At 39.1% G+C, this 26,386-nt stretch overlaps 1 protein-coding gene across 15 annotated transcripts in view; it reads left to right on the plus strand.

The window, feature by feature from the left end:
- Positions 1 to 26,386, plus strand: part of LOC116264250 (molybdenum cofactor sulfurase) — an 84,671-nt gene that overhangs the window by 48,366 nt on the left and 9,919 nt on the right. For 9 of the 15 annotated variants that reach the window (XM_050080498.1, XM_031644361.2, XM_031644370.2 and 6 more), the window contains 5 exons: positions 72 to 182; positions 14,848 to 14,912; positions 18,529 to 18,680; positions 20,861 to 21,090; positions 21,372 to 21,511. In XM_050080498.1, coding sequence (XP_049936455.1) covers positions 72 to 182; positions 14,848 to 14,912; positions 18,529 to 18,680; positions 20,861 to 21,090; positions 21,372 to 21,511 — 698 coding nt within the window. Of the gene's footprint in view, positions 1 to 66; positions 183 to 14,847; positions 14,913 to 18,528; positions 18,681 to 20,860; positions 21,091 to 21,371; positions 21,512 to 26,386 lie in introns of those variants that run through there. The other 6 variants (XR_004174814.2, XM_031644372.2, XM_031644371.2 and 3 more) reach the window with 4 other exon arrangements.

Consider the following 26,386-nt stretch of genomic DNA (forward strand, 5'->3'; position numbering starts at 1 on the left):
ATATCTATGCAATATATGTTCAAAAATCTTCTTAGATAGATCTTATTTACGTACATGACTATCTGTTTCAGGAATTAAGAGTATGCTTCCAAGGAGGGAATTGTACTTAAAGACAATTAACATATTCCCCATAAAATCATGTTCAGGATTTAGTGCTGAAAGTTGGCCTCTTAGTGCAACTGGTATGTTTTGTCATTTAGAAGCATTTATTGTTGTTACGGTGTTGTATAAAGTTGGTGCATTAGTGATTTGCTTATTTTGTGTAGTTACATAGAAGTGAGAAGAATTTGCCTTACCTCTCTGCGTAAGAAACTTTGAAGGTTCTTGTGTTTGTCATTTGACATATTTAAGTCCACTACTTAGGAGATTGGTACATTGATATAATATGGTGATTTTGGATGTAAGTGTTTGAATGTAAGTTAATAACAGAACGTGAAGTTTATAGAAACTAGTGCAGGAAGTAAGTTATGAACCTATCTTTAGGATAAGATATGTGACAATCAGCTCTTGCATTAGTTAGGCTGTCAAAATTCTTTCTCGTAAACTCAAATTTTACAGGAATAGTATGAATGAAGGAATAACTAGTAATGTGCTGTTTTCAGTCTACAACAGAAATGACTTTCTTACCAGTCATATCTTGTGACTCCTTTCAATTTGATCTTGAAGGTCCTTCTTAATTGAATTGTTGAAGTTCTTAAGGTCAGATAAGACAGATACTCCCAGTTGTGTCTTAACATAGTGCAACTTGTATGTTGCAATTTGTTGGTAATCAGTATTATTGATTGTCTCTGCTTAATTTCTACCATTATTATTGTTGAGAGAAATATTTATATGTTGTTGGTAGTTTAAGGAAATTATTATTAGTTAGTGGTGTTATTTAGAAATTCTATTTTGAGTCGTTTATTATTATTTTTTTTTGTAATGAGTGACGACTCTGGTTCTCAACAATTTGAACATGTCATCAAGGTGTAAGATTTTGAATATGTAACACCAAACCACCGGATGGAGTCTTCAGTAGATACAAAATGAGGAGAGGAATAGACTGCTCATGCAAGAGAAAGAGAGAAGAATGAGGGCAGCCACATTGACGCCTGCCTCTTGTTATCATTATGTACTAATCACAATTTAGTATACAAACAAAATGCACAAAACAATATTAAAAATTACATGTATGCCACCACCCATGCGTGTGGTTAAGATGAGTCCGGTCGGGTATGATCTGACTAGGCCCGACCCATATCTTAACTGCTCTCCTCAAGTTGTGCATGAGGTTTGATCATGGACAACTTGTTCTTCAATTCCCAGAAATGATGCCCTGTGAGACCCTTGGTAAATAGAACAACCACTTGTTGAGACGTGGGTATATAAGTAGGAACAATTTCTTTTCCTCAACCTTCTGGCGAATGAAATGTTGATCAATCTCTATATGCTTAGTACGATAATGTCAGATAAGATTGAAAGCAGTCTTGATGGTATTTTGGTTATCACAAAATAGAGATGATTGGGTAATAGGAAGAGAAAGTTCCCCAAGCAGATGACGCAACCATGAAGCTTCAGTCGTGCCGGCAACCATTGTCCTATATTCTGCTTTAGTGCTCGATCTGGCAACTGCACATTGTTTCCTGCTACTCTAGCAAACAAGATTGGAGTTAAGGAAGATATAGTAACCTAAAACTGATCGTCTATCATCTGGATCACCGGCCCAATCTGTCTGTATGTATATTGGATCGGGTCTGTTCAGACCCGATCCACTTTCTTTCTTTTTTCACGCCTAAACATATTAGGCGGTGGTATCTCTTGTAATTACTTCATGTTTTATTCCTTTTGTTGTAACCTGATTAGGTCATGTTTTAATATAGAGATCAAGCATCGTGTGGCTGCATTGGCCGACGACATTCTCTCCTTCATTACTTCCCTTCTATTCTCTATTCTCCATCCCCCTTATTATCAAACGGAGAGACGTGGTCTCATGGTATTTTGAGAAATTCTTACATGGTATCAGAGCCAGGTTACATCGTCCTCCGGTGAGTGATTTCCGTTTGATATAATCTGCCCTAATTTCTGCCGTGATTATTCCTAAGTTCTGTTTCTGCCCTAAATCCCACGATTTGCTCTAATCTGCCCTAAATCCCATGTTTTGCCCTAATTTCTGCCTAAGTTTTGTTTCTGCCCTAAATCCCATGATTTGCCCTAATCTGCCCTAAATCCCACGATTTTCCCTAATTTCGGTTGCTACAATTCGCCCTAATTTCTGTCGTTGCCTTTAAATTCTGCCCAAAACTTCAAATCGCCTGCCCTAATCTTCTCTAATCAGTCATGGATCAGCCGACCCCTTCTCTTCTATCCTCCAGTTTCCTCTCCCAACTCATCTCTCAAAAACTGAACCATAGCAATTATTTGACTTGGAAACGTCAAATTGTCCCATTTATTAAAAGCCATAGACTGTATGGGCACATCGATGGGACTACTCCAGCACCTCCAAAGTATATTGACCGTGAAGTAAAGAAGACAGCCGTGGGAGATAAAGGTGAAATTAGTTTTGAATATGAAACTTTTACTGAGAACAATCCTGAATATGAAGTTTGGCTGGCTCACAACCAGTCCCTTGTTGCTTATATCACTTCTACCTTGTCAGAGGAGGTATTGGGAGGTATTGATGATGATTTAACTGCCCTAGAGTTGTGGTCTATCCTTGCCACAACATATTCTCAAGTCTCGGAAGCACGTGTTCTACAATTAAGAAGGCAATTTCAGGACATCAAGCGTGGGACGCGTACAGTTTTGAAATATTTGAATGAAATCAAGAGTGTTAGTGATCAACTTGCTGCAATTGGACATCCTGTCAGCGACAAGGACAAAGTCCAACAAGCCTTGAGTGGACTGGGAACAAAATTTGATATTTTCTGCACAACCTTGGAAGTCCTACCCGTTCTCCCATCTTTTGAAGATCTGAAGGCCAAGCTTTTTCAACACAAAGCTAGTTGTGTTCAGCGACAGAATTTGATTCCTTCTAATAGCCACAATGTACTAATCACAGGGACACATGCACTGCAAGGGAATCGCACTCGTCCTTGGACTTCTCAGGCAGGAATGGGAAGAGGGATTCTCCCAACACCACCAGACATGAATACTACCTCTGCCACATCTAGAAGGGTTCCAACTTGTTTCTATTGCAACAAAAGGGCGCATGTAAAATCAGAATGTTGGCACAACCCTCAGAACAAAAATAATCAGGTTAGGCGTGAGAACAGGGCAGCAGCAGGGTCAGCTTCGTCATCATCTAGCTCAAATCAGACATCAAATGTTTCAGCAAACGTGCAACAACTTCTCATGACAGCCCTATCTAAGCTCCACTTGAAACAAAACGAGCAAAGAGAGTGGTATGTGGACTCTAGAGCACCAGCCCATGTTACTGGTGACACAGATAATCTCTCTAGTGTTTTCCCTTATTTAGATCAAGGCTCAGTTGTCACGGGAGATGGTTCCCATCACACAATATCGCACATTGGAAATGCACAAATATCTATGGGCTCTTCTTTCATTCCGTTAAAGAATGTCCTTGTTGTTCCAAGTATCAAGAAAAATATTATCTCAGTGTCTAAACTTATTGATGATACTCCTCTGTTGAATTCACACCATCTTCTGTTTATGTCAAGGATGCTCGAACCAAGAAGACATTCGCTGAGGGCACTCGCAAAGGAAATATGTATGTCCTTGAATAAGCTCCACAACTGTCAATACCTCACCCTTCAGATTCATGTTTTCCTAGTCATAGTGAAGTCAATGTCGCAGAGTATAATAAGCCATCCATTTGGCATGGTCGGTTAGCTCATTGTAGTCAGTCTTTTGTTCGAAGTCTTGTTGCAGACGGACTCTTAGATAAGTCCAGTTTAAGTTCAGCTAGTGAGTCCAGCATGTGCTCAAGTTGTCAAATTTGTAAGAGCCATGCCTTTCCTTTTCAATTAATTAATAAAAGAGCTTCAAAGGTTTTTGACACCATATATTCTGATGTTTGGGGGCCTGCTCCAATTCCTTCTTCTTCTGGGAGTAGATACTATGTCATTTTTATTGATTCATATTCTCGATATACTTGGATCCATTTCATGAAACACAAATCAGAAGTTTTCCGCTTGTTCACCCAATTTCATGCCTTGGTTTGCAGTATTTATTGTACATTTTCAATGTGATGGTGGTGGTGAATTTATTTCTAATGAATTTACTGAGTACTTACTAGATAATGGGATCAGTAGACAAATTTCATGCCTGCATACTCCTCAACAAAACGGAATTGCTGAAAGGAAACATAGACATATTGTTGAAAGCACCCTCAGCATGATGCATGACACAGACTTACCCATGACATTGTGGACCGAGGTTTTTCATACGGCTGTCCATGTTATAAATCGACTGCCATTAGCTTTGCTTGATGGAAAATCACCTTATTTTCTATTACATCAAGAGCAGCCACACTATGAGGAATTGCGTGTTTTTGGATGTGTTTGCTATGTGCATGTTGATGTTTCTCTACGAACCAAGTTTCAAGATCGTGCTATTTTGTGCAGATTTGTAGGGTATGTAGAAAATTACAAGGGTTATAGATGCTACAATCCTAAAACTGGGCGTGTTCATATTTCACGGCATGTTGTTTTTTATGAAAGCAGGTTACAAGATCCCAAGGCTACTTGTATGACACTCAAGGATAAAAATGAGGTTTATGACACTTGACTACATGCTGAAATCTTAAAACAAGGGGCAGAACGTTTGACTGAGCACAAAGAGCAAGGTGTTAATGAGCCCGAGACACTTGTGAGTAGTGCCTTGGACAACATGCCCTCATCTTCTCACAATGATCCACCTATACATAGTCGGTTCTCAGGGCTGGTGTACTCTAGGCGATCAGCTCCTACTGCAGTCCCACGTCAATCACAATGTGTGCGACATCCCATTGATCGATGGGTGAGTTATAACAACTTTTCTTTAGATTTTCAGTTTATTATAGAAGTGAGCAAAAAGGTGGAACCTAAATCCTATCAACATGCGATCAACATGCGAGTAAGGAAAAATGTTGGGTTGAAGCTATGAATGAAGAAATGGCAGCCTTGCATGAGTGTCAGACTTAGCAGATTGTCCCTCGTCCAGATGATAAGAATGTTGTGGGCTCCAAATGAGTTTACAAACTGAAGTATAAGCCAGATGGTATCATTGATCGACATAAAGCACGTCTTGTGGCGCGCGGTTTCACTCAGCAATATGGGGAAGATTATGATGAAACATTCAGTCCTGTTATCAAGATGGGCACAATACGTGTGATTATTTCTCTTGCAGTCTCATATAGATGGTCTCTTTACCAGTTAGACGTCAAAAATGCTTTTCTTCATGGGATTCTTAAGGAAGAGGTATACATGGAGCAACTTCCTGGCTACACTACTCATGATCCTCACAAATGGGTTTGTAAGTTACACAAGTCTTTATATGGGCTGAAGCAAGCTTCTAGATCATGGTTCGATCGGTTTTCTCATCATATACAACAAGTTGGTTTTCTACAAAGCTCTCTCGATCACTCCTTGTTTATATATCATACCGGAGAAGCTACCACTTGGTTACTTATATATGTAGATGATATTGTTATAACTGGGAATTCTTCTTCACATATATCTTATGTTAAGGGTATGTTGCAGCAAGAATTCAAGATGAAGGATCTCGGCGAACTACGGTACTTCTTGGGTGTTGAACTTGACAGGACAAATGATCGATTGATTCTTACCAACAGAAGTATACCCTTGATATTTTAGACAGAGCAGGTATGATTAATTGCAAACCCATAACTACTCCTAGTGTTCTGAACACTAAATTGGCTGCCTTTGATGGAACCACTGCCTATTCAAATCCTACCTTCTATCGCATCATTGTTGGTATGTTACAATACCTCACTTTTACTCGCCTAGACATAGTATATGTTGTAAATCAGATTTCTCAATTTATGCATGCACCCACAGAAGGACATATGGATGCCGCTAAACAGATCTTACAGTATCTCAAAGCTACTCTTGGGGATGGACTGGTCTATACAAAGTGTCCTAATGTTTCTCTTGGACATAGCATATATACTTATACTGATGCAGACTGGGCAGGAGATCCCGATGACCGATGCTCCGTTTCAGGTTTCTGTCTTTTTCTTGATTCTAATCTCATTTGTTGGAGCAGTAAAAAGCAGCGGGCAGTTGCACGATCTAGCACTGAGGCGGAGTATAGAGCAATGGCTGCAGGGACAGCTGAGGCGTCATGGTTACGGCATTTGCTTGGCGAGTTCAATCTTCCGATTGTTCAGCCATCATTACTATGTGACAATCAAAGCGCAATCAAAATTGCCTACAACCCCATTTTGCATAATCTTACCAAACACATTGAGATTGATCAACACTTCATTCGTCAGAAGGTTGAAGAAGCCGAGATCTTGCCTATTTATATCTCCACCAGTGAACAGATAGCGGATCTTTTTACCAAAGGACTCACAGGACAGCACTTTTGGGATTTGAAAAACAAGTTGTGCATGATCAAATCTCATGCACAACTTGAGGGGGGCTGTTAAGTCTGTGTGTATATTGGATCAGGTTTGTTCAGACCCGATCCACTTTCTTTCTTTTTTCACGCCTAAACATATTAGGCGGTGGTATCTCTTGTAATTACTTCATGTTTTATTCCTTTTGTTGTAACCTGATTAGGTCATGTTTTAATATAGAAATCAAGCATCGTGCGGCTGCATTGGCCGACGACATTCTCTTCTTCATTGCTTCCCTTCTATTCTCTATTCTCCATCCCCCTTATTATCAAACGGAGAGACGTGGTCTCATGGTATTTTGAGAAGATTCTTACACAATCTGCATCAGTGTAGGTGAAAATGATATGTCCATTCAAATCAGTTGTTTTTTTTGTGTAAACGAGTCCATCCCCAAGAGTAGCCTTAAGATAACACAAAATACGTTTAGTAGCATCCATATGTCCTTTTGTGGTGCATGCATAAACTGGGAAACTTGTTTCACTACATATACTATGTCTGGACATGTAAAAGTGAGATATTGCAACATGCCAACTATACTCCGACAAAAACTAGGATTTGGATATGCATTACTCCCATCAGAGGCATTTAATTTTGTTTTGAGAACACTAGAGTGTTAATGGGCTTGCAACTTGTCATACCTGCTCTGTCCAATATATCAAGAGTATATTTGTGCTGCGTAAGAGTAAACACGTCACCCTTTCTATCAAGCTCGACACCCAAAAAATACCGTAGTTCACCTAGATCTTTCATTTTGAATTGTTGCTTCAATACTTCCTTAACATGAGATACATGACATGAAGAATTTTCAGTGAGAACTATGTCATCTACATATATGAGTAGCCAAGTTGTAATTTCACCTAAATGATATATGAATAAGCAATGATCAAAGAACTTATGAGAAAACCGCCCTGCTGCACATGAATAGAAAATCTATCGAACCATGAGTGAGATTCTTGCTTAAACCCATATAGTGATCTTTGTAACTTACACACCCATTTGGTTGGATCATTAGTAGCATAACTTGGAGGTTGTTCCATGTATACTTCTTCTCAAAAAACCGTGAAGAAAAGCATTTTTAACATCCAACTCCCATCCATGTGAGACGACAAGAGAAATGACAACCCGTATTGTTCCCATCTTGACAACTGGACTAAAGTCTCATCCTAATCTTCCTTGTACTCTTGAGTGAAGTCTCTAGTCACAAGACGAGCCTTATGTCTATCAATACTTCCATCGGGTTTATATTTGAGTTTGTAAACCCATTTTGAACCCACTACATTCATATTATCCGGACCAGGAACAATTGCCCAAGTTTGAAATTCATTTAAAGCTGCCATTTCTTCATTCATGGCCTCAACCCAATACTTGTTCTTGCGTGCGTGTTCATAACATTTTGGCTCTACCTCTTTGCTCAATTCTGTCATAAAAAGTTGAAAATCTAAAGAGAAGTTATCATAACTTACCCATCTATCAATAGGGTGTCGCACACGTTCTGATCTACGTGGGCAAGTGATGACAGTTTTTGGAGCGGTTGCTGGAACTGATCATCGAGTATATACTATTCCTGAAAACCGATTAGGTGAAGACGTGCTGGTCGTCTGAGGAGGTGGAGGCGTGTTGTCCATCTGAACACTAGAGCCTGCCTCAAAATCATTTATAATTTTGTCACTGTGTGTGTGGTATGCATAATCTCCTTGGCCTAATATTTCAGCGTTCAACCATGAATCATATGTATTATTGCTTGTATTGAACATCGCATGTGGCTCTTTTAATTTTTTCAATCTATGCTCATCAAAAACATGTGAAATATGCACACTCCCAGTCTTTGGATTGTAGCAGTGATACCCTTTATAATTCTCTGCATAACCCACAAATTTGCACATAACAGCTCGATCTTGAAACTTATTTCTCAAGGAAACATCAACATGAACATAACAGATACATCAAAAAACACATAGTTCATCATAATTTGGCCATTCTTAATGTAAAATAAAGAATGGAGATTTTCCTTCAAGTATGGATAGTGGCAGTCGATTGATAACATGAACAATGGTATGAAAGGCTTCAGTCCATAAATTTATGGACACATTTGTGTTATGCATCATACTTAAAACACTTGCAACTATGTGTCTATGCTTTCTTTCAGCAATATCATTCTGTTCTGGTGTGTGTGGACAGAAAATCTGTCTAGTGATCCCATGATTTAGTAAATACTCAGTAAATTCATTTGAAATAAACTCACCACCACCATCACATTGGAAATGCACAATATTACTAGAGTATATGTTTTGGACCAAGGCATGGAATTGAGTGAACAAGCGGAAAACCTTTGATTTGCTTTTCATGAAGTGAATCCATGTGTATCGTGAATAAGAATCAATGAAAACAACATAATGTTTACTCCCGGAAGAAGAAGAAATAGGAGCAGGCCCCCAAACATCAGAATATATAGTATCAAATAACTTCGAAGCTCGCTTATTTATTGATTGGAAAGGAAGAGCATGACTCTGACAAATATGACAGTTTGTGCACATGCTAGACTGATTGATTGTACTTAGACTGGACTTATGTAATAGTCCGTCTACAATAAGACTTTGAATGAAAGACCGACTACAATGGGCTAAACGACCATGCCAAATGAATGACTTATCATACTCTATAATATTGATTTCACTATGATTGAGAAAAGATGAATCTGAAACACATGACTCAGACACCTTTGGAGCTTCTTCAATGACGTATGTCTCCTTTGCGAACACCCTCAGCGAAAGTCTTCTTCGTTCGAGCATCCTTGACATAAGCAGAAGGAGTAAGCTCAACAAAAGAATGAGTATCATCAATAAGCTTTGACACGGAAATGATATTTTTCTGGAACAACAAGAACATTCTTTAAACGTATGGAGGAATGAGCCATGGATATGTGTTCATTTCCAATATGGGATATTTTGTGATGGGAACCATCTTCTATGACAACTGAGCCTTTAGCTAAATATGGAAAAGCACTAGAGAGCTTACCTGCATCATCAATCACGTGAGTTGTAGCTCCAGAATCCACATACCATTGTCCTTCCTCATTTTGTTTAAGATTGACTTTGGACAGAGTTGTCATTAACATCTGCTGCACATTAGGAGGAATGCTTGATGCTGCTATCATATTCGACACAGTTGACCCTGCTGCCCTATTGTCATGCCTAACCTGTTTTCCTTTATTTTGTGGGTTGTGCCAACATTCTGACTTCACATGACCTCTCTTATTGCAATAAAAACAAGTAGGTATTCTTTGTAGTACATTTGCTTGTGCATTTGTGTTTGGTGTAGAAAGAATACCTCTCTCCATCCCTGCCTGCATGTTCCAAACTCTAGGACGATTTCCTTGCAAAAGAATGGGTGCCAGTGACCAGCACATTATGATTACTAGAATAAGGTAATTCTTGTCGCTGTATACGACTTGCTTCATGTCGAATTAATTTTGCTTTCAAATTTTCAGAAGAGGGAAGAATAGGTAATAATACCTCTAAAGCAGTGTGAAAAACATCAAAATCTGACCTCAATCCAGTTAGAGCTTGCTGTACCTTATCCTTGTCACTGACAGGGTGCCCTATGATTGCAAGTTGGTCGCTGACATTTTTTATTTCATGTATGTACTTCAAAACTGAGCATGTTCCTCGCTTGATATCTTGAAATTGCATCTTGATTTGCAGAAATCTTGCTTCTGATACTTGAGAATACGTGGTAGCGAGTACATTCCACAACTCAAATGCTGAAAGATCATCATCAATGCCCACCAGATCTTCTTCAGATAATGTGGAGGTGGTGTATGCAACAAGTAATTGATCATGAGCCATCCACGTCTCATATTTAGGATTGATTAGTGCAACAGTTTCTTGAACTTGCCCTGCAACGTTCTTCACCTCTCGCATGATTCATTCTGGTGGCGTAGGTGTGGTGCCATTGAGACGTCCATAGAGACACGGTGACTCTTGATGAAAGGGACTATTTGATGTTTAGATGTCAAAAAGTTGGTATGGTTTAGCTTTTGTGAGATAAGTTGAGAAAGGAAACTGGACGACAAGATGGTGGAATTGCAGTTGTGATGCATAGTTGCAACAATCAGAAAACAGAGGGAAAACAAATTTGGGATTAAGTGTAGACGTCAGGGATTAGGGCAGATGACAACAATCAAAAAACAGAAAATAGAGATAAAAACAAAAATTTTGGGATTAGGGCAGACGACAAGGGTTAGGGCAAACATAGATAAAACAGAAATTTTGGGATTAGGGCAGACGGCGGGGATTAGGGTTAGGTGACAGAGATTAGGGCAGAAAACAGAGATTTTAGGATTAGGGCAGAAATTAGAGATTCTTCCCGGACATTCTAAGTGGCAAAACCTGCTCTGATACCATATAAGATTTTGAATATGTAACACCAAACCACCGAATGGAGTCTTTAGTAGACACAAAAGGAGGAGGAGAGAAATAGACTGTTCGTGCAAGAGAGAGAGAGAAGAATGAGGGCAGCCACCTTAACACCTGCCTCTTGTTATCGTTATATAATATATACTAATCACAATTTAGTATACAAACAAAATGGATAACAATATTAAAAATTACAAGTATGCCACCACCCATGCGTGTGGTTAAGATGAGTCGGGTCAGGCCTGATCTGACTAGGCCCGACCCATATCTTAACACAAGGCCCTAACTATTCTAGGGCTATCTGACACCCTTCTTCATTGCGCACTGAAATCGATAAGGGGTGTCTCCTTGTTACGAATACCTTTCCTTCTTCGGCCATAGTTTTGACATAGAGCATGAGGAAACTGAATCTCTTGACATATTCTCATATGGAGCCGATTCACCTCAACCATCACTGACCTTCCCTTGCAATCCAGGTCATGTTCGAAGGCAAGAACCAGTGTTTGAGTTCTTATTTCATTGGCCCAAGTGGAGATAAAAATTTCCTGTATATTGGTGTCTTTTCGAGCTTGGTCCACCATTAGAGCTTGGTGTTCCTGCCATGAAAATACATGTTAGGAACAATCACTTTGTCTTCCTCCTTGTGGACGGCCTTGAAATACTATTTCATATCTTAGAGGTAGTTCTCATGGTGCTTCAACTTCTTGCATGGTTGATATGCATGAACAGAATATACTCAAAGGGATGGGTTCAGTTACAAAAGGAGATCATGTACACATCATAGGCGCTGTCCCATTGGTGCACACTTGCCTCGTTTAGACGTGTCCCATTGAAGTTGCATATTTTGGGTTGAAAGAGTAATTGTACCTGCCCTCCAATTCCTTTGGAGGTAATGGCCAACATATGCTAGTTCAATGTTGTCAGTGGATGGCATGATTCACCCTCCAAGGTAAGGGTTCTATGGTGATTTTGGTGCATCTCATGCTCATAGGGGTTCAAGGTCTAGAGCACCTAGATGGGGAAGTCAGTTAAGTAGAGATCTAGGCATGTAGACAAAATAACAAAGGTTGTGCAAATATATCAGATGATATTGGGATGCCTTTGACATGGCCAAAGCAAGAGAGAAGTGGGCTGCACGTCCAAGCAAGAGAGAGATGAAAGAGAGCAGTAACAAATGACGTTTGCCTCTTGTTATCATTATATACTAATCACGATTTAGGGTACATCATAAAATACACAAAATAACAATAAGATTTACAAGTATGCCACCGCCCATGATGTGTTGGGTGTGTGGATCAAATGGGTCGGCTCTGGGTGACCCGATCCATATGTTCAAACTTAACAGCCCCCCTCAAGTTGTGCATGGGGTTTGATTATGCGCAACTTGTTTTTCAATTCCCAAAGATGGTGCCCTGTGAGTCCCTTGGTACAAAGATCAGCCACTTGTTCAGACGCAGATATATAAGTGAGAACAATCTCATCTTTCGCAACCTTTTGACGAATGAAGTGTTGATAAATCTCTATATGCTTAGTGCGATTATGTAGAACAGGATTGAAGGCAATCTTGATCGCGCTTTGGTTGTCACAAAATAGAGATGACTGAGCAATGGGAAGAGAAAGTTCCCCAAGCAAATGACGTAACCAAGAAGCTTCAGCGGTCCCTGCAGCCATTGCCCTATATTCTGCCTCAGTGCTAGATCTGGCAACTGCACGGTGTTTCCTGCTACTCCAACAAATAAGTTTGGAATCAAGGAAGAGACAATAACCGAAAACCGATCGTCTATCGTCTGGATCACCTGCTCAATCTGCATCAGTATAAGTGGAAATGTTGTGGCCATGCAAAACAATTGATTGTCTTGTGTAGATGAGTCCATCCCCAAGAGTAGCCTTAAGATAACACAAAATACGTTTGGTAGCATCCATATGCCCTTTTGTGGGTTCATGCATAAACTGAAAGACTTGATTCACAGCATATACTATGTCTGGGCATGTAAAAGTGAGATATTGCAACATGCCAACTATACTCCGATAGAAACTAAGATTTGGGTATGCATCACTCCCATCAAATGCATTTAATTTTGTTTTGAGAACACTAGGTGTATTTATGGGCTTGCAACTTGTCATACCTGCCCTATCCAAAATATCAATAGTGTATTTATGCTAAGGGTTAATGTGCCACCTTTTCTATCAAGCTCAACACCCAAGAAATACCGTAGTTCGCCGAGATCTTTCATCTTGAATTCTTGTTGCAATACCTCCTTAACATGGGATATATGACATGAAGAGTTTCCAGTAAGAACTATGTCATCTACATATATAAGTAGCCAAGTGGTAACTTCACCTGAATGATAGATGAATAAGGAATGATCAAGTGAACTTATGAGGAAACCAGCTTGTTGTATATGGAGGGAAAATCTATCGAACCATGAACGAGATGCTTGCTTAAGCCCATACAGTGATTTTTGTAATTTGCACACCCATTTGGTTGGATCATTGGAAACATATCCTGGAGGTTGTTCCATATAAACTTCTTTCTTTATAAAGCCATAAAGAAAAACATTTTTAACATCCAACTGATATAAATTCCAACCATATGAGACAGTAAGAGAGATGATAACCCGGATCGTTCCCATCTTGATGACTGGACTGAAAGTCTCATCATAATCTTCCCCGTACTGCTGAGTGAAGCCTCTAGCCATGAGTCGAGCCTTATATCTATCAATGCTTCGATCAGGTTTATACTCGAGTTTGTAAACCCATTTTGAGCCCACTACATTCTTACCATCTGGACGAGGAACAATCTCCCATGTTTGACATTCATTTAAGGCAGCCATTTCTTCATTCATGGCCTCGATCCAATGTTTGCATTTGCACGTTTGCTCATAGCATTTTGGCTCCACCTTTTTGTTCAATTCTGTCATGAAGAGCTGAAAATCCAAAGAGAAATTACCATAACTTACCCATCTATCAATGGGGTGCCGCACACGTTCTGATCTACGTGGACAAGTAGTGGACAAGTAGTGGCAGTTTCTGGGTCAACTGGAACTGATCGTCGATTATACACTATTCCTGAAAACCGATTAGGTGAAGTCATGCTCATGTTGTTGGTCTGAGAAGATGAAGGTATGCTGTCCATCTTAGTGTTTGTGGCTGTCCCGGACTCATCAATAGTTCTGTCACTTTGTGCCTGGTGTGTATCAGTTCTTTGGTCTAATATTTCAGCATTCAGCCATGAGTCATATACATCATTTCTAACATTAAGTGTTGCATGTGGCTCCTTTGTATCCTTCAACCTGAGCTCATAAAAAACAACATGTCGTGAAATATGCACACGTCTAGTTTTTGGACTGTAACAGCGATAGCCTTTATAATTTTCTGCATAACCCATAAATCTACACGACAGCTCGATCTTGAAACTTATTTCTCAAAGAGACATCAACATGAACATAACAGATGCATCCAAAAACACGTAGCTCATCATAATGTGGTTGTTAATGTAAAATAAAGAATGGAGATTTTCCTTCAAGCATGGATAGTGGCAGTCGATTAATAACATGAACAGCAGTATGGAAGGCTTCAGTCCATAAAGTCATGGGCACATCAGTGTTATGCATCATACTGAGAGCACTTTCAACTATGTGCCTATGTTTTCTTTCAGCAATACCATTCTGTTGTTGTGTGTGAGGACAAAAAATCTGTCTAAAATTTTGTCGCACCACACCTATGCATACATATATATATATTTATATATACAAATCATACACCAAACTACCAAGAGTATTTGATGTATGACAGTACATATAAAATACACATATGTATACTTACATGATGTCTAAACCTTAAATTCTAACACTGATTTCCATTTTCATGCAGGCCTCCTTCATGATCGTGAATGGTGTTTACAGAGCCCTTCTGGCGAGGTTCTTACACAAAAGAAGGTACTTTGCTAATCATTTCCCAAAAGTAATCAAGAAAACTAAAAAGTGTGTAGATAGATAACACGTAATTTTATGCATTTAGTACACAGACATGAAAACAAGTAATGAGTTGTTAGCATGTATAAAGAGAGGTACTTGATCCGGGTGCATGAGGTGACCAGTCCAAATATCATGTCTTCACATCTATCTACAATATGAATACTTTCCGGAATTTGATTTTTCTATTTTCCAGAAAAGCATGGGTGCCAAACTTAAGGAGAGTAACAAAATTATTTTGTGTAATCACTGTGGCACATATTTCTTGAAACTCGAAAGATTCTAAACTTGTGAGTATAACATGGAGTGAATTTTGGCCACGATTAGATCATGAAATGTTAAAGGTTTATTATGCTTAATTTTGTTGGTCTGTTCTATATGTTATGAACTTATGGTGATTTCTTTGTCATATTTTTAAGGACCCTAGAGGATTACTTTGATTGATGCTCCGAATTGATATCGACGTCTTTAGATGATTATGCTAGATAGATATATAGGCATATACTGCATTGATATATAATACCGTTATAAATTATAATACATGTACCACGACATATCTTTGATAACTTATATATTAGTTACAATCAATTGCACATACAATTATCACATCAAAGCATTACTTGTCTTGGTATGAATCACTTTACTCATTGGGTTCACATATAATAACCTTGGTCGACTCGGGTGACATGGGGTTGATTTCCCTGCTTTATGGGCATCAAAGTCCATAAATAAAAGGACATGGATTGTGATTGTCAAAGTCATGGCATTGTTGACACCATAGGGACAGATATCACAATATTCTCGAAACTATCATGATATTAATAAAAAATGAAAAAAGATGTTTAAAATCAATTTACCGATATTTATCATAAAATTTTTTTCGTTTATTTTTTTTGCATTTTTTTGTTTTCATTTTGTTTTCAACTTTTGATTTCCCTGCCTTTGTAAAAGTAAGACTGTAATAGTCATTACAAAAGGTAAAGCACTAATAGTCTAACAGAAAAAGGTGCGATGTTGCATATGTGAAAGTCTACAGTGTTGAAGTAACAATCATTAAACGATTTAAAAGAAAAAAACTAACAATTCATGCCAGTGGCAAAATAAACATAAACAGACCGAAAAAACAAAAAAAAACCTAACAAAAACAACAGTGAACAGCCATTACAAAAACACAATAGATGCAATAAAAGATGTGTGACATGCATCCGAGCTAAGTCACATGGGTACTTCAGTATGGTCCATGCACCCGTGTAGCCGTACCTGTACCTAAAGTGGGTACTTGGACACACTTGGATACTTTTTACATCAAAACTGACCCAGACTATTTAATTTTGCTTGGTTTATTGTTTTTTTTCCAACTAAGTTTTCATTCTGTTTTTAGAATTATTGTTCCTTAACATGCAATGTTTTCATTTATATTACTTGTTTATTTAAATGCTGCTTTCATTTTGATTTTTTTTTTTGTGTTATTCTGCATATATATATATATATATATATATATATATATATATATATATATATATATATATATATATATATATATATATATATATCCTGCTATACCCCGTACACACATTTTCTAAAGTTGTCATCTCTGTACCTGTATCTTTTTACCGGTACTTGAACTGTACCTTTACCCATGTGACTTAGCATCCGAGTGAGAAAAATAAAAAGGGAATGTTTGAACTAGAGGAGTCTAAAAGCTGCCATTGGACACCAGAGAAATCTGTGAAGAGGGATGCTGATCAACTGAGAAATAAAAGGGAACTGAAGAGGAATGCTGGTTTGGACTGCCTCCAGAGAAAAACCACCTTTCTTGTGCTGGAGACATATTGAATATTCCATGGGTCATCCGAAATGCAATGCTGGTCTCAGATCACCAAAAAAACTTTGCTGCTGGAATTGAGGAGCACACACACACGTAAGGAGAGAGTGAACAAAATCAATCAATCGCACCCTAAACCCCTTTCCATTTAAATTTTACTAACAAATAATTTTAAAGAAAACCAAAAATTGGATAGAAAAGGACTTAATGTGGGTTGACCGCATCCGGCTTACGTTTGACATGACCAAAAATGGGCGAAAGAGCGTAGATGTGTGTGGAGAGCACACCTGCATCCACACCTGCACTTGCATCTCACCAACGTGGATGTGACACCCAAAATGCAGTGGCCATGTAATGTAGGACAAGAACCACGATAAAACCATCAAATATTCATATATATATTTCAGAATTCACAAAATAACAAACTTCAGTTTTCAACAACACAAGACAAAAGAGAACCCAGTTGACGATCCAAGCCGACTCAGGTAGGTCTTGACTCATGGACCTATAAATTGATGATCCTAGCCTACTCGAGCAACTTGTGAGTTGGATTGACGAGTTTGCCAAATATGGTTCTATTGTCTCAGTTGAATCTCCATACACTGGTAGGTTTACTTAGTTTAATTCCAATAAGTCCATAGGGCAAGGCTAGCTTAGTCATTTAATTGAAATGCCTTTTTGCATGAATTCTGATGTTTCTTGGATCTTTGTATTTATATTTACCAATAAAAGATGAAAATAACGATATTTAACATTCATTATTGACCAGAAGCACAATATTTATAGTTAAGATCTTTATCGATTTCTTTTTTTTTATTCTGAAATCAACCTGTACATTTCCTTCTTAAAAAGTTGGTGTTAGATTGTTTACAAGTACATAGATATGTAAATTTGTATAATATCATATATTATCTCTATAAATATATGTCAATTTTTTACTTATATGTTTGAGTTATATATGTCTTTATGTATTTCATTTTTTGCTTTTCTGTATTTTATCCTTTTTTCTTTTTTCACATTATTATTTTTATTGTTTCGTTGTTGTTGCCAATGCTAATTCCAATGGCTAGATTTCTAACTGTTGTCCTGCACTATTATCTCGTTTCTTACTTCTATATATTGGGGACTGTGATCCCTTGTATGGTATGGCCTGACTGCCTTCTTTTTGTATTTGTTTCTGGATTAATACAGTTCTGTTTCCTTGTATGTGTTAAGAATTTTGTTTTGGCTGAGTGCCTGAGTTGTCTGATTGATCTCTCTTGAGGCTGTCTGCTGACCAGATGGCATCTGTTTGGGACCTGATTTGCAGTCGGAAGACATGAATTTAGTTGCGTTCTGTCATTTGAACATCTAATAGTTGACTTCTTCTGTTTGGCTCTGAATGTTGATAGCATGTAAATGCTTGGATTTTCAAATCAGTGTTTGTCTTTGAGGTTCTCTATGTTAGAGTGACTGAAGATCTCAAAATCTAGGTTTAGTTTTCGTGTAGCATTTCTATGGCAGCAAATCTGTAGTATTATTTCTTTGAAATTTCAATTTGTTGATAGTTGAATGACGTGAATGCTGCTAGAACAGTAGTTTCTTGGTTCACTAAATTTCATTGCTGTATTATGGCTTGGTTTATCAAGAATAATTTTCCATATGTTCTAACCTATGCAAAATATGGAAAGATATTCTTAGCATGCTTGAATTCTTCTTGTTAACTAGCCATCTGGTTGGTTAATTAAATGTTAGCATGCTCTTGTTCCTCTGTAGGTGCCTAGAATGTCTCTGATTGGTCCACTCATTGATCGCACAAGGGGTTTGTTGACTGTAGAATCACCATATTGCTCAGAGAAATTGCAAATTGGGCTCGACATAAGTTGCAAGTATCTTACACGACAGAAAATGAACTTGCATGCTCAGAGGTACAATTTGAACTCTAAAGCACAACCTTTTTGTTTTATATGTTCTTTTGTTGAAGTTATGACCTTGTGCTTCAGACCTTTTATTTGGTCATCTAGTTGGAAGTTGGAACTTGAAGAACTTCTGGTATTGAATTGTTGCTATGTTTAAGATTTAAGATATTTTGATGATTAAATGGTGTCTAAGGAGTAAAAAGTTTAGTACATCAAAACCTTAGGTTATGTACCTTCAACAGCCAATGTTTCTCCCTCTTTTACAACTTTTTATGGTCAGTGAGGAGGAATTTAGTCTATTGACCTAAGAACTGAATTTGCTTTACAGTTTCCACTTCTGAGGTTAAGATGATGTGTGTTCTGTTACAGATGGACATCAAATTGCATATAGTCTATCTATTTGGTATGTAAGCAGTTTTTCTTAAGCCATGACATAGAAAATTCGGTTTCGGCAAGTATAATGCTGACAAATAGTTATAAAGACATGTACATTGGCTGTTGAACAATCATCATCAGTTTTGTGCTCCTGGAGTAAACTTGCCCAAACAAGTCGTCACGCCCTCCTCTTCAGTTGAGCAATCATTATCATTTTTTTGCTCTAGAAGGCTTGTAAATTCCTCTTTGTACTCCAAAGGTCTGTAAACTGAATCTCTTGATTTGGAGAATACTCTTCCCTTCTTGTAAACCTCTTCCCTTGAAAAGAATTCTCAATAAAATAGGAAATAAAGGAGACATCTTTGGTTGCATATACATGACCAGTTGAAGGGTCTAGAGTCTAGACACTTATATCCTTTTTGAGTAGGAGAATAACCAAGAAACGCACCCTTGATCGATCTGGGATCAAGTTTTTTAATATTGGGATTGTAATTGTTGATAAAACAGGCACAACAAAAGACCCGAGGTGGAAGAGAGAAAGGTTCACGGCTCCTTGCTAACATAGAATGAGGCGTACGTCCATTCGACACACAACTAGGCATATGGTTAATCAAATACACACTGGTTAGCACAACGTCCCCCTAGTACTTCTTTGGAAAATGTCATTGGAACAAGAGAGCTTTGGTGACATTTAGCAACTAACGATTCTTTCATTCAGCAACCCCATTTTGAGGACGGGTATAACTACAAGATGTCTCATGAACAATCTCCATTTGCCGAAAGAAACTGTTGTCAGAATGACACATATATTCTCGTGCATTGTTAGGCCGAAAGGTCAGAACAAAAGCTCCAAATTGAGTTTCCACAAGAATGATTAAGGTCTCAATGACATTAGGCATTTCACTACGGTCCTTCAGCAAGTACACAAAGATGCTACGAGAGTAATAATCTATAAATGTAATAAAGTACTGAAAACCATGACAAGAGAAAATTCCTGAAGGCCCCAACACATCCGAATGGATGAAAGCAAATACTTTATTAGAACGACTTGTCGAAACAGGTTACGAAGCCTTAACTTGTTTAGCCAAATGACAAACATCACGATAGCATGGTCATATCTAGACTGGAAAATATGTCAGGAAACAACTGTCTAAGCACTCCGAACAGAAGATACCCAAGTCTCTCATGCCACCACAAAAAAAGCTGAAGGAAGTCTTCTCTACTCTTCATTGTCTTGTTAGCCACCGTCACGAGAGCTGCAGCAACACACATGGGTCACGAGAGCTGTAGCAACACACATGGGTAATTGATATAGACCCTCAAAAACCAAACCAATCCCAATCCTCTTCTCTATCACCAAGTCTGGGGAAATTTTCAGTTAAGTGTTTGTCTTAAGGACATGAGTCCTTATAAACGTGACACTAAAATGACCAGCTATTGCAAAATATAGTTGGGGATTTTCTGTTTTAAAACTGAACAAATTAAACTATTTAAAAGGGAAAAGGTTTATGTCTCATTTAAAAAAGGATTCCTTCTAGTAATTAGGAGTTTTTTGCTATATAGTTCTGGGCTTTTTGGGTATTCAAAATCTTAAGAGTCTAATTCATGTAGTTAGGGTTTATTATGTGTATGGTGCTCCAGATTCTTTTCTTATGGTTTCCATTTAAAATAGTTTGTGTATAGAAAGTGTCACTTTGGTAGATATCCCTTGTGCGCAACCGTTTAAATAGTTTCCTTTTGATGTTTTTTTTTTTCTGTTCAGTCATGAATATGGTATTAGAGATATAGCCACTTAATGAATTCCTCGTTTCAAGGTATGAGTTTCAGGTCTATAATGATGAAATCAATCAGTGGTTTTCTGAAGCTATTGGCTGTCCTTGCACGTTAGTGAGATGTTGCAGTTCTGAGGTTCTTCCTTGCACTAATGGAAGAACCGGTTCCACGTGTCGAGATACTGATAGCAAGCTAAATTTTGTTAATGAGGCCCAATTCTTGCTGGTGACTGAAGAAAGTGTTGATGACCTTAACAGAAGATTGAAGCCAAGTACGCATTCTTTGGGCTACTTCACTATAACAATATTTTGGTTCTTGAATTTTTGCTTCAATAATTTTTCTATTTCCATCAACTAGCAAGGAATTATGTTCTTTTCCTTTTTTCATGCTGCTTTGTTGCTTTTGACTTTGAATACATATAATTTTAGAGTATCAATGATCATGCTGTTTGCAACATTTATTTCATTAATGAGGTTTCTCTAGTACTTATTTGTGAAGGGCCTCAAGTTGTACTTAGGTTAACATGGATGACCCTTTTCTCTTGGCACTTAGATTGTGAGAGATACGAAAGTGATACACTTCTACTTCCAATTGATCCAATTAGATTTCGACCAAATCTTGTCATTGGCGGAGCAGAGCCATATGAAGAAGATGATTGGAAAGCCATCCACATTGGCAAGGAGCATTTTTCTGTAAGAATTCAAGTCTTTCTAGTGTATTTTGATTTATTATCTTCAGCATGCATGATATATCACCTTTGCTTTATTAGTGAAAAAATGGGGTAGAGAATCTCTTTCGTTTTGCTTTTTTCCTTCTTTTCTTATTAGGATCAAGTATTGGCATCAAAATAGTAACATGCTTTGTTGTTATATTTCTCTCCTTTTCCTCAAACTATCCCTTTCTACACACATTATTGGTGTGTGAGGTTCCAATGATTCCAAAATAGTCGTAGCACATGTTTCTATGTGTACACTGTTAGGTCATGATGTCTAGGTTTATTAACATGTGTTAAAGAGTATTTCTGAAATATTAGAAAGTTAGAGAGGATGTCTTTAAACATTTTCTTATAGTTGTTGGACTGTTTTTGTAAAGTGTTTACAGCCAGCCCTAATCTCTTTTAAAAGAGACTAGGGTTATGTTAATGAATTAATCCTTTTGGCTCTCTCTCTCTCTTGTTCTCTCCTTTCCTCGACATCTCTCTCGTCTCTCTCAATCTGTAACATGGTATCAGAGCCAGGTTCGATCCTGGGACCTGTGGGTTGTGGGCCCACCACGCTTCAGTGCGCTGTAAAGTGAAATCAGTAAAGTGAGGCTTTGTGAGGTGTGGACTGCTGCTAATCGTAAGTACAAGATATTTCAGTTGATGTCGTTGATTTTTTTGTTGTGTGGACAACAAGTTTTATGAGAAACTGCTGTGTTTAGGAGTAACAACAGTCTTTTGTTGTTGGGTGAAGAAGTTTCAATCATCGACTGAAACAGTTGGTTCCACATTGCTGCATGTTTTATAAATTTCCAAATCTGCTTGTTTGAGAAAGTTTCAGATATTGCTTCCAGTTTGAGATATTGCTGCCCGTTTGAGAAAGTTTCAGAGTTGCCATTGGAGTCACAAGCCTCTCTTCCAAATTTGTCTGTGTTGCCGTTGATCCTTTATCTCTGATGTTAGTGGACAGCAACATCCTAGACTCTTAATGTGTACACCAATAGAGTTTTCTTCATTTACTATGGTTGAAAACAGTAAATCTGAGGGCTCTGCTGTATACAAGATGGCTGGAAATTCCTTCTCATATGCCAATACTACTGTAATAGACTTTGCCTTCTCTGTTGGTGCTCCTATCGAAGGCCTAGATATGATGTGGATGATAGATTCTAGCTCTCCTGTGTTGGGCAGCAATGATATCTATCTCCCACATTTAGGCACTATTACCCACGTGCTCTATGCTCCTCAGTTTCTTGTTAATTTGTTATTTGTTAAGCAGCTAGCTATTGTCTTACAGTGTAGAGTCATTTTTTACCCTAGTTCATGTTCTTTTCAGGACTTACTAACTGGGAAGGTAATTGGTGGCGGCCATGAACGTGAGGGTCTCTATTTCTTGTTTGTCCCAGTAAATGTTGCTGCATCATCATTCTCGTCAAAGACTTCTCCTTTCTAGTGGCATCTCAGACTGGGTCATCCATCAGTGTCCAAACTTCGTCGCATGTTTCCAAGTATGACTGCATCAGAGTCCTTCTTATGTGATGCTTGCCAGTTAGGCAAACATACACGAAGCAACTTTCCTTCGAGTCAGAGTCCATCTAGTCAAAGTCCATTTGATCTCATTCATGTGGATGTGTGGGGTCCTAGTCGGGTTCCTTTTCACTCCTGTTTTCGGTATTATCTTGTTTTGGTTGATGATTTTACTAGAGTCAGTTGGGTATTCTTGTTACGGGAAAGATCGGAAGTCAGAACTGATAATGCTCTTGAGTTCAAATCCTCTGTGCTACTTCAATTTTATGCCAATCATGGAATTCGACCTCAATATACTTGTCCTCACACGTCCCAACAAAATGGTGTTGCCGAACGCAAACATTGACAACTCCTAAATGTGGCCCATACCCTCATGTTGCATTAACACATGCTTGCTTATTTTTGGGGTGATGCGATTCTTACCGCATGCTATCTCATTAATAGATTGTCTTCGTCAGCCATCCAAGAACGTATTCCCATTCAACTTTTATATCCAGATCGATCATTATTTCATATACCTCTCAAAGTATTTGGATGCACCTGCTTTGCACACATCCTAGGCCCAGACAAAAACAAATTTGCTGCCCAAGCCATCAAATGTGTATTCATTGGATATTTTGCCAATCAAAAAGGATATATATGCTTTGATCCCCAAACCAAGAAAGAGATTATCAGTGCGGATGTTACATTCTTTGAGTCTCGTCCTTATTTCTCTCCTTCGAGTCCTTCTCCGTCTGAGATGCCTTCACCTGTGCCTTTTCCTATTCCACCAGTGTCACTTGAGTCGATCCCTCCATCTCAATCTATGTCATGTGAACGTTTCCTTGATCCTCCATTAGTTTACACTCATCGTCTCGGTCCCTCTTTCAACCTCCCACCAGCGTCTTCTCAAGAGGTAAGCTCCATTGATAAAACTGACTCAGGTTTAAATGATGACTACACTGCAGATGATCTCCCCATTGTTATTCGCAAGGGCAAGCGACAGTGCACACTACATTCGATTTCTAATTCTGTCTCTACTGACCATTTAAGTACAAGTTTGGTGCAGTTTGATCGAACTCTGTCTACCACATTATTCCGTCTTCTCACCATCAAGCCTTGTTAGATTCACGGTGGCGGCAAGCCATGCAGGAAGAAATGGAAGCTCTTATCTCTCAAGAGACTTGGTCGATCCACCGACGCACTGTGATGTGGTTGGATCAAGATGGGTATTCACCATCAAGTATCATTTTGATGGTTCAGTTGAAAGGTTCAAGGCACGTCTTGTCGCAAAATGGTATACTCAGACTTATGTTATTGATTTCTTTGAGACATTTTTGCCTGTGGCTCGGTTGGGCACTATTCGATTAATTATATCTCTTGTTGTCCAACGAGAGTGGCCTCTCTTCCAGTTGGATGTGAAAAATATGGAGACCTTTCTGAAATCGTCTATATGCAGCAACCACCTGGTTTTGAACGACAGGGGGAGTCTTCCAAGGTATGCAAATTAAAGAAGGCTATTTATGGACTCAAACAGAGTCCTCGTGCATGGTTTCAAAAGCTTACTGAGGTGTTATCTAAGTGTGGATTTCGCCGATCTCAGCTTGATCACTCATTGTTTATCAAGCGAGGCTCATCAGGGATGGTGATATTGATTGTCTTTGTGGATGACATTGTTCTTACCAAGGAAAATGATCAAGAGATAGCTCAAACAAAGGAATTTTTACAGCAACACTTTGTTATTAAAGACCTTGAACAACTCCGTTATTTTGTTGGTATTGAGGTGACTCGTAGTAATAAAAGAGTTGTAGTGTCTCAAAGGAAATATGTCTTCGATCTTCTGCAGGAAACAAGACTATTGGGGGCTAAACCTGCCACACTTCCCATGAATCCCCGCATTCATATACATGATGATGACTCAGAGCCGTTTGACTCTAGATCTTACAGAACCCTGATAGGGAAACTGTTATATTTGACTTTCACTCGCCTCGACATTAGCTTTGCTGTGAATAAGTTAAGCTAGTTCATGGAAAAACCCCAGAAGGTTCATTGGGACGCTGCTCTAATGATTGTCAGATACTTGAAATCAGCCCCTCGAAAGGGGTTATGGTTCAAAAAGGGAGAATGTGTTGACATCGAAGCGTATAATGATGCTGATATGCAGGGTCTGTAGATGACAGAAAGTCTACTACAGGTTTTTGTGTCTTTGTGGGAGGTAATCTTATTTCTTGGAGTAGCAAGAAGCAGAATGTGGTGGCTCGTTTTAGTGTTGAAACAGAATATAGGGCTATCGCTCAAACTGTGGCTGAAATGTCGTGGGTTAGATCACTACTTTTGGAGTTGGGTGTTTCAGTGAATCTCCCAATGAAGATGTATTGTGACAATAAGGCAGCTACATATATTGCTAACAATCATGTCTTTCATGAGAGGACTAAACGCATTTGTTGACGGGTTTTGTTGTCCGGGTCTGGATCCTTACCCGATCCGGTTTGTCCTAATTAGGACTACTTATATCTCTGTAAACCCTAATCTTTGAGTTAATGAAGTTTCTAAGAGAGAGAGTGTCTGGCTGCTAGTGGGCATCAGACCTCCTCACCCGTGGTTTTTCTTCCCTCGTGTTGAGGGTTTTCCACGTTACCTTGGTGTGCTTTCTTCTACTCTCGTGCATGCTTTATTTCCACATGGTATCAGAGCCGTGAAGTTCCGGCGTTATTGATTGGTCATTCGTTTTGGTTCGTATTGGAGGAGGACTCGTCCGGTACTGTTCATCGCATGCACCAGGAGCCTCTCCCGTCACTGTTCATCATCGCCCGGCACTGTTCACCGCACGCACCAGGAGCCTCTCTCGTGCGTTGCACCCGACACCTATGCTGCGGTGTTGCACCTCGCCCGACGCCTGCGTCCAGTGACAACCCACCCAGCGTCGCTCTGCCTCTGCCTCCGTCAAGTTCCGTCTGACGCCTGTGCTGAGCTGTTGCACCTCGCCCGACACCTGCGTCCAGCGACAACCCACCCAGCGTCGCTCTGCCTCTGCCTCCGTCAGGTTCCGTCCGACCCGACGAACGAAGCCCCTGTTCCTGCCACTCTGTTTTCCGGCGACCTGCTTCCTCAGTTTCGTCCAGTGATCTGCTTCCACTGGATTCTCCCTGTCCGCTGCTCCCTACCGCCGCCGTCGTTCTCTGCTACCGCCGTCAGTGATCTGTCTGTCGTTCTCTGCTACCGCCGTCAGTGATCTGTCTGTCGTTCTCTGCTGCCGCCATCAGTGCTCTGCCACCCGATGCTGCTGCTTCCGCCGCGTCTTGCCGCTCCTGTTGCTCAAACCGTTTCCGATTTGTGATCATGGCTGACTCGTCTTCCTCTTCAG

The sequence above is a fragment of the Nymphaea colorata genome, chromosome 11, assembly GCF_008831285.2.
Source record: "Nymphaea colorata isolate Beijing-Zhang1983 chromosome 11, ASM883128v2, whole genome shotgun sequence".
NCBI lineage: Eukaryota > Viridiplantae > Streptophyta > Magnoliopsida > Nymphaeales > Nymphaeaceae > Nymphaea > Nymphaea colorata.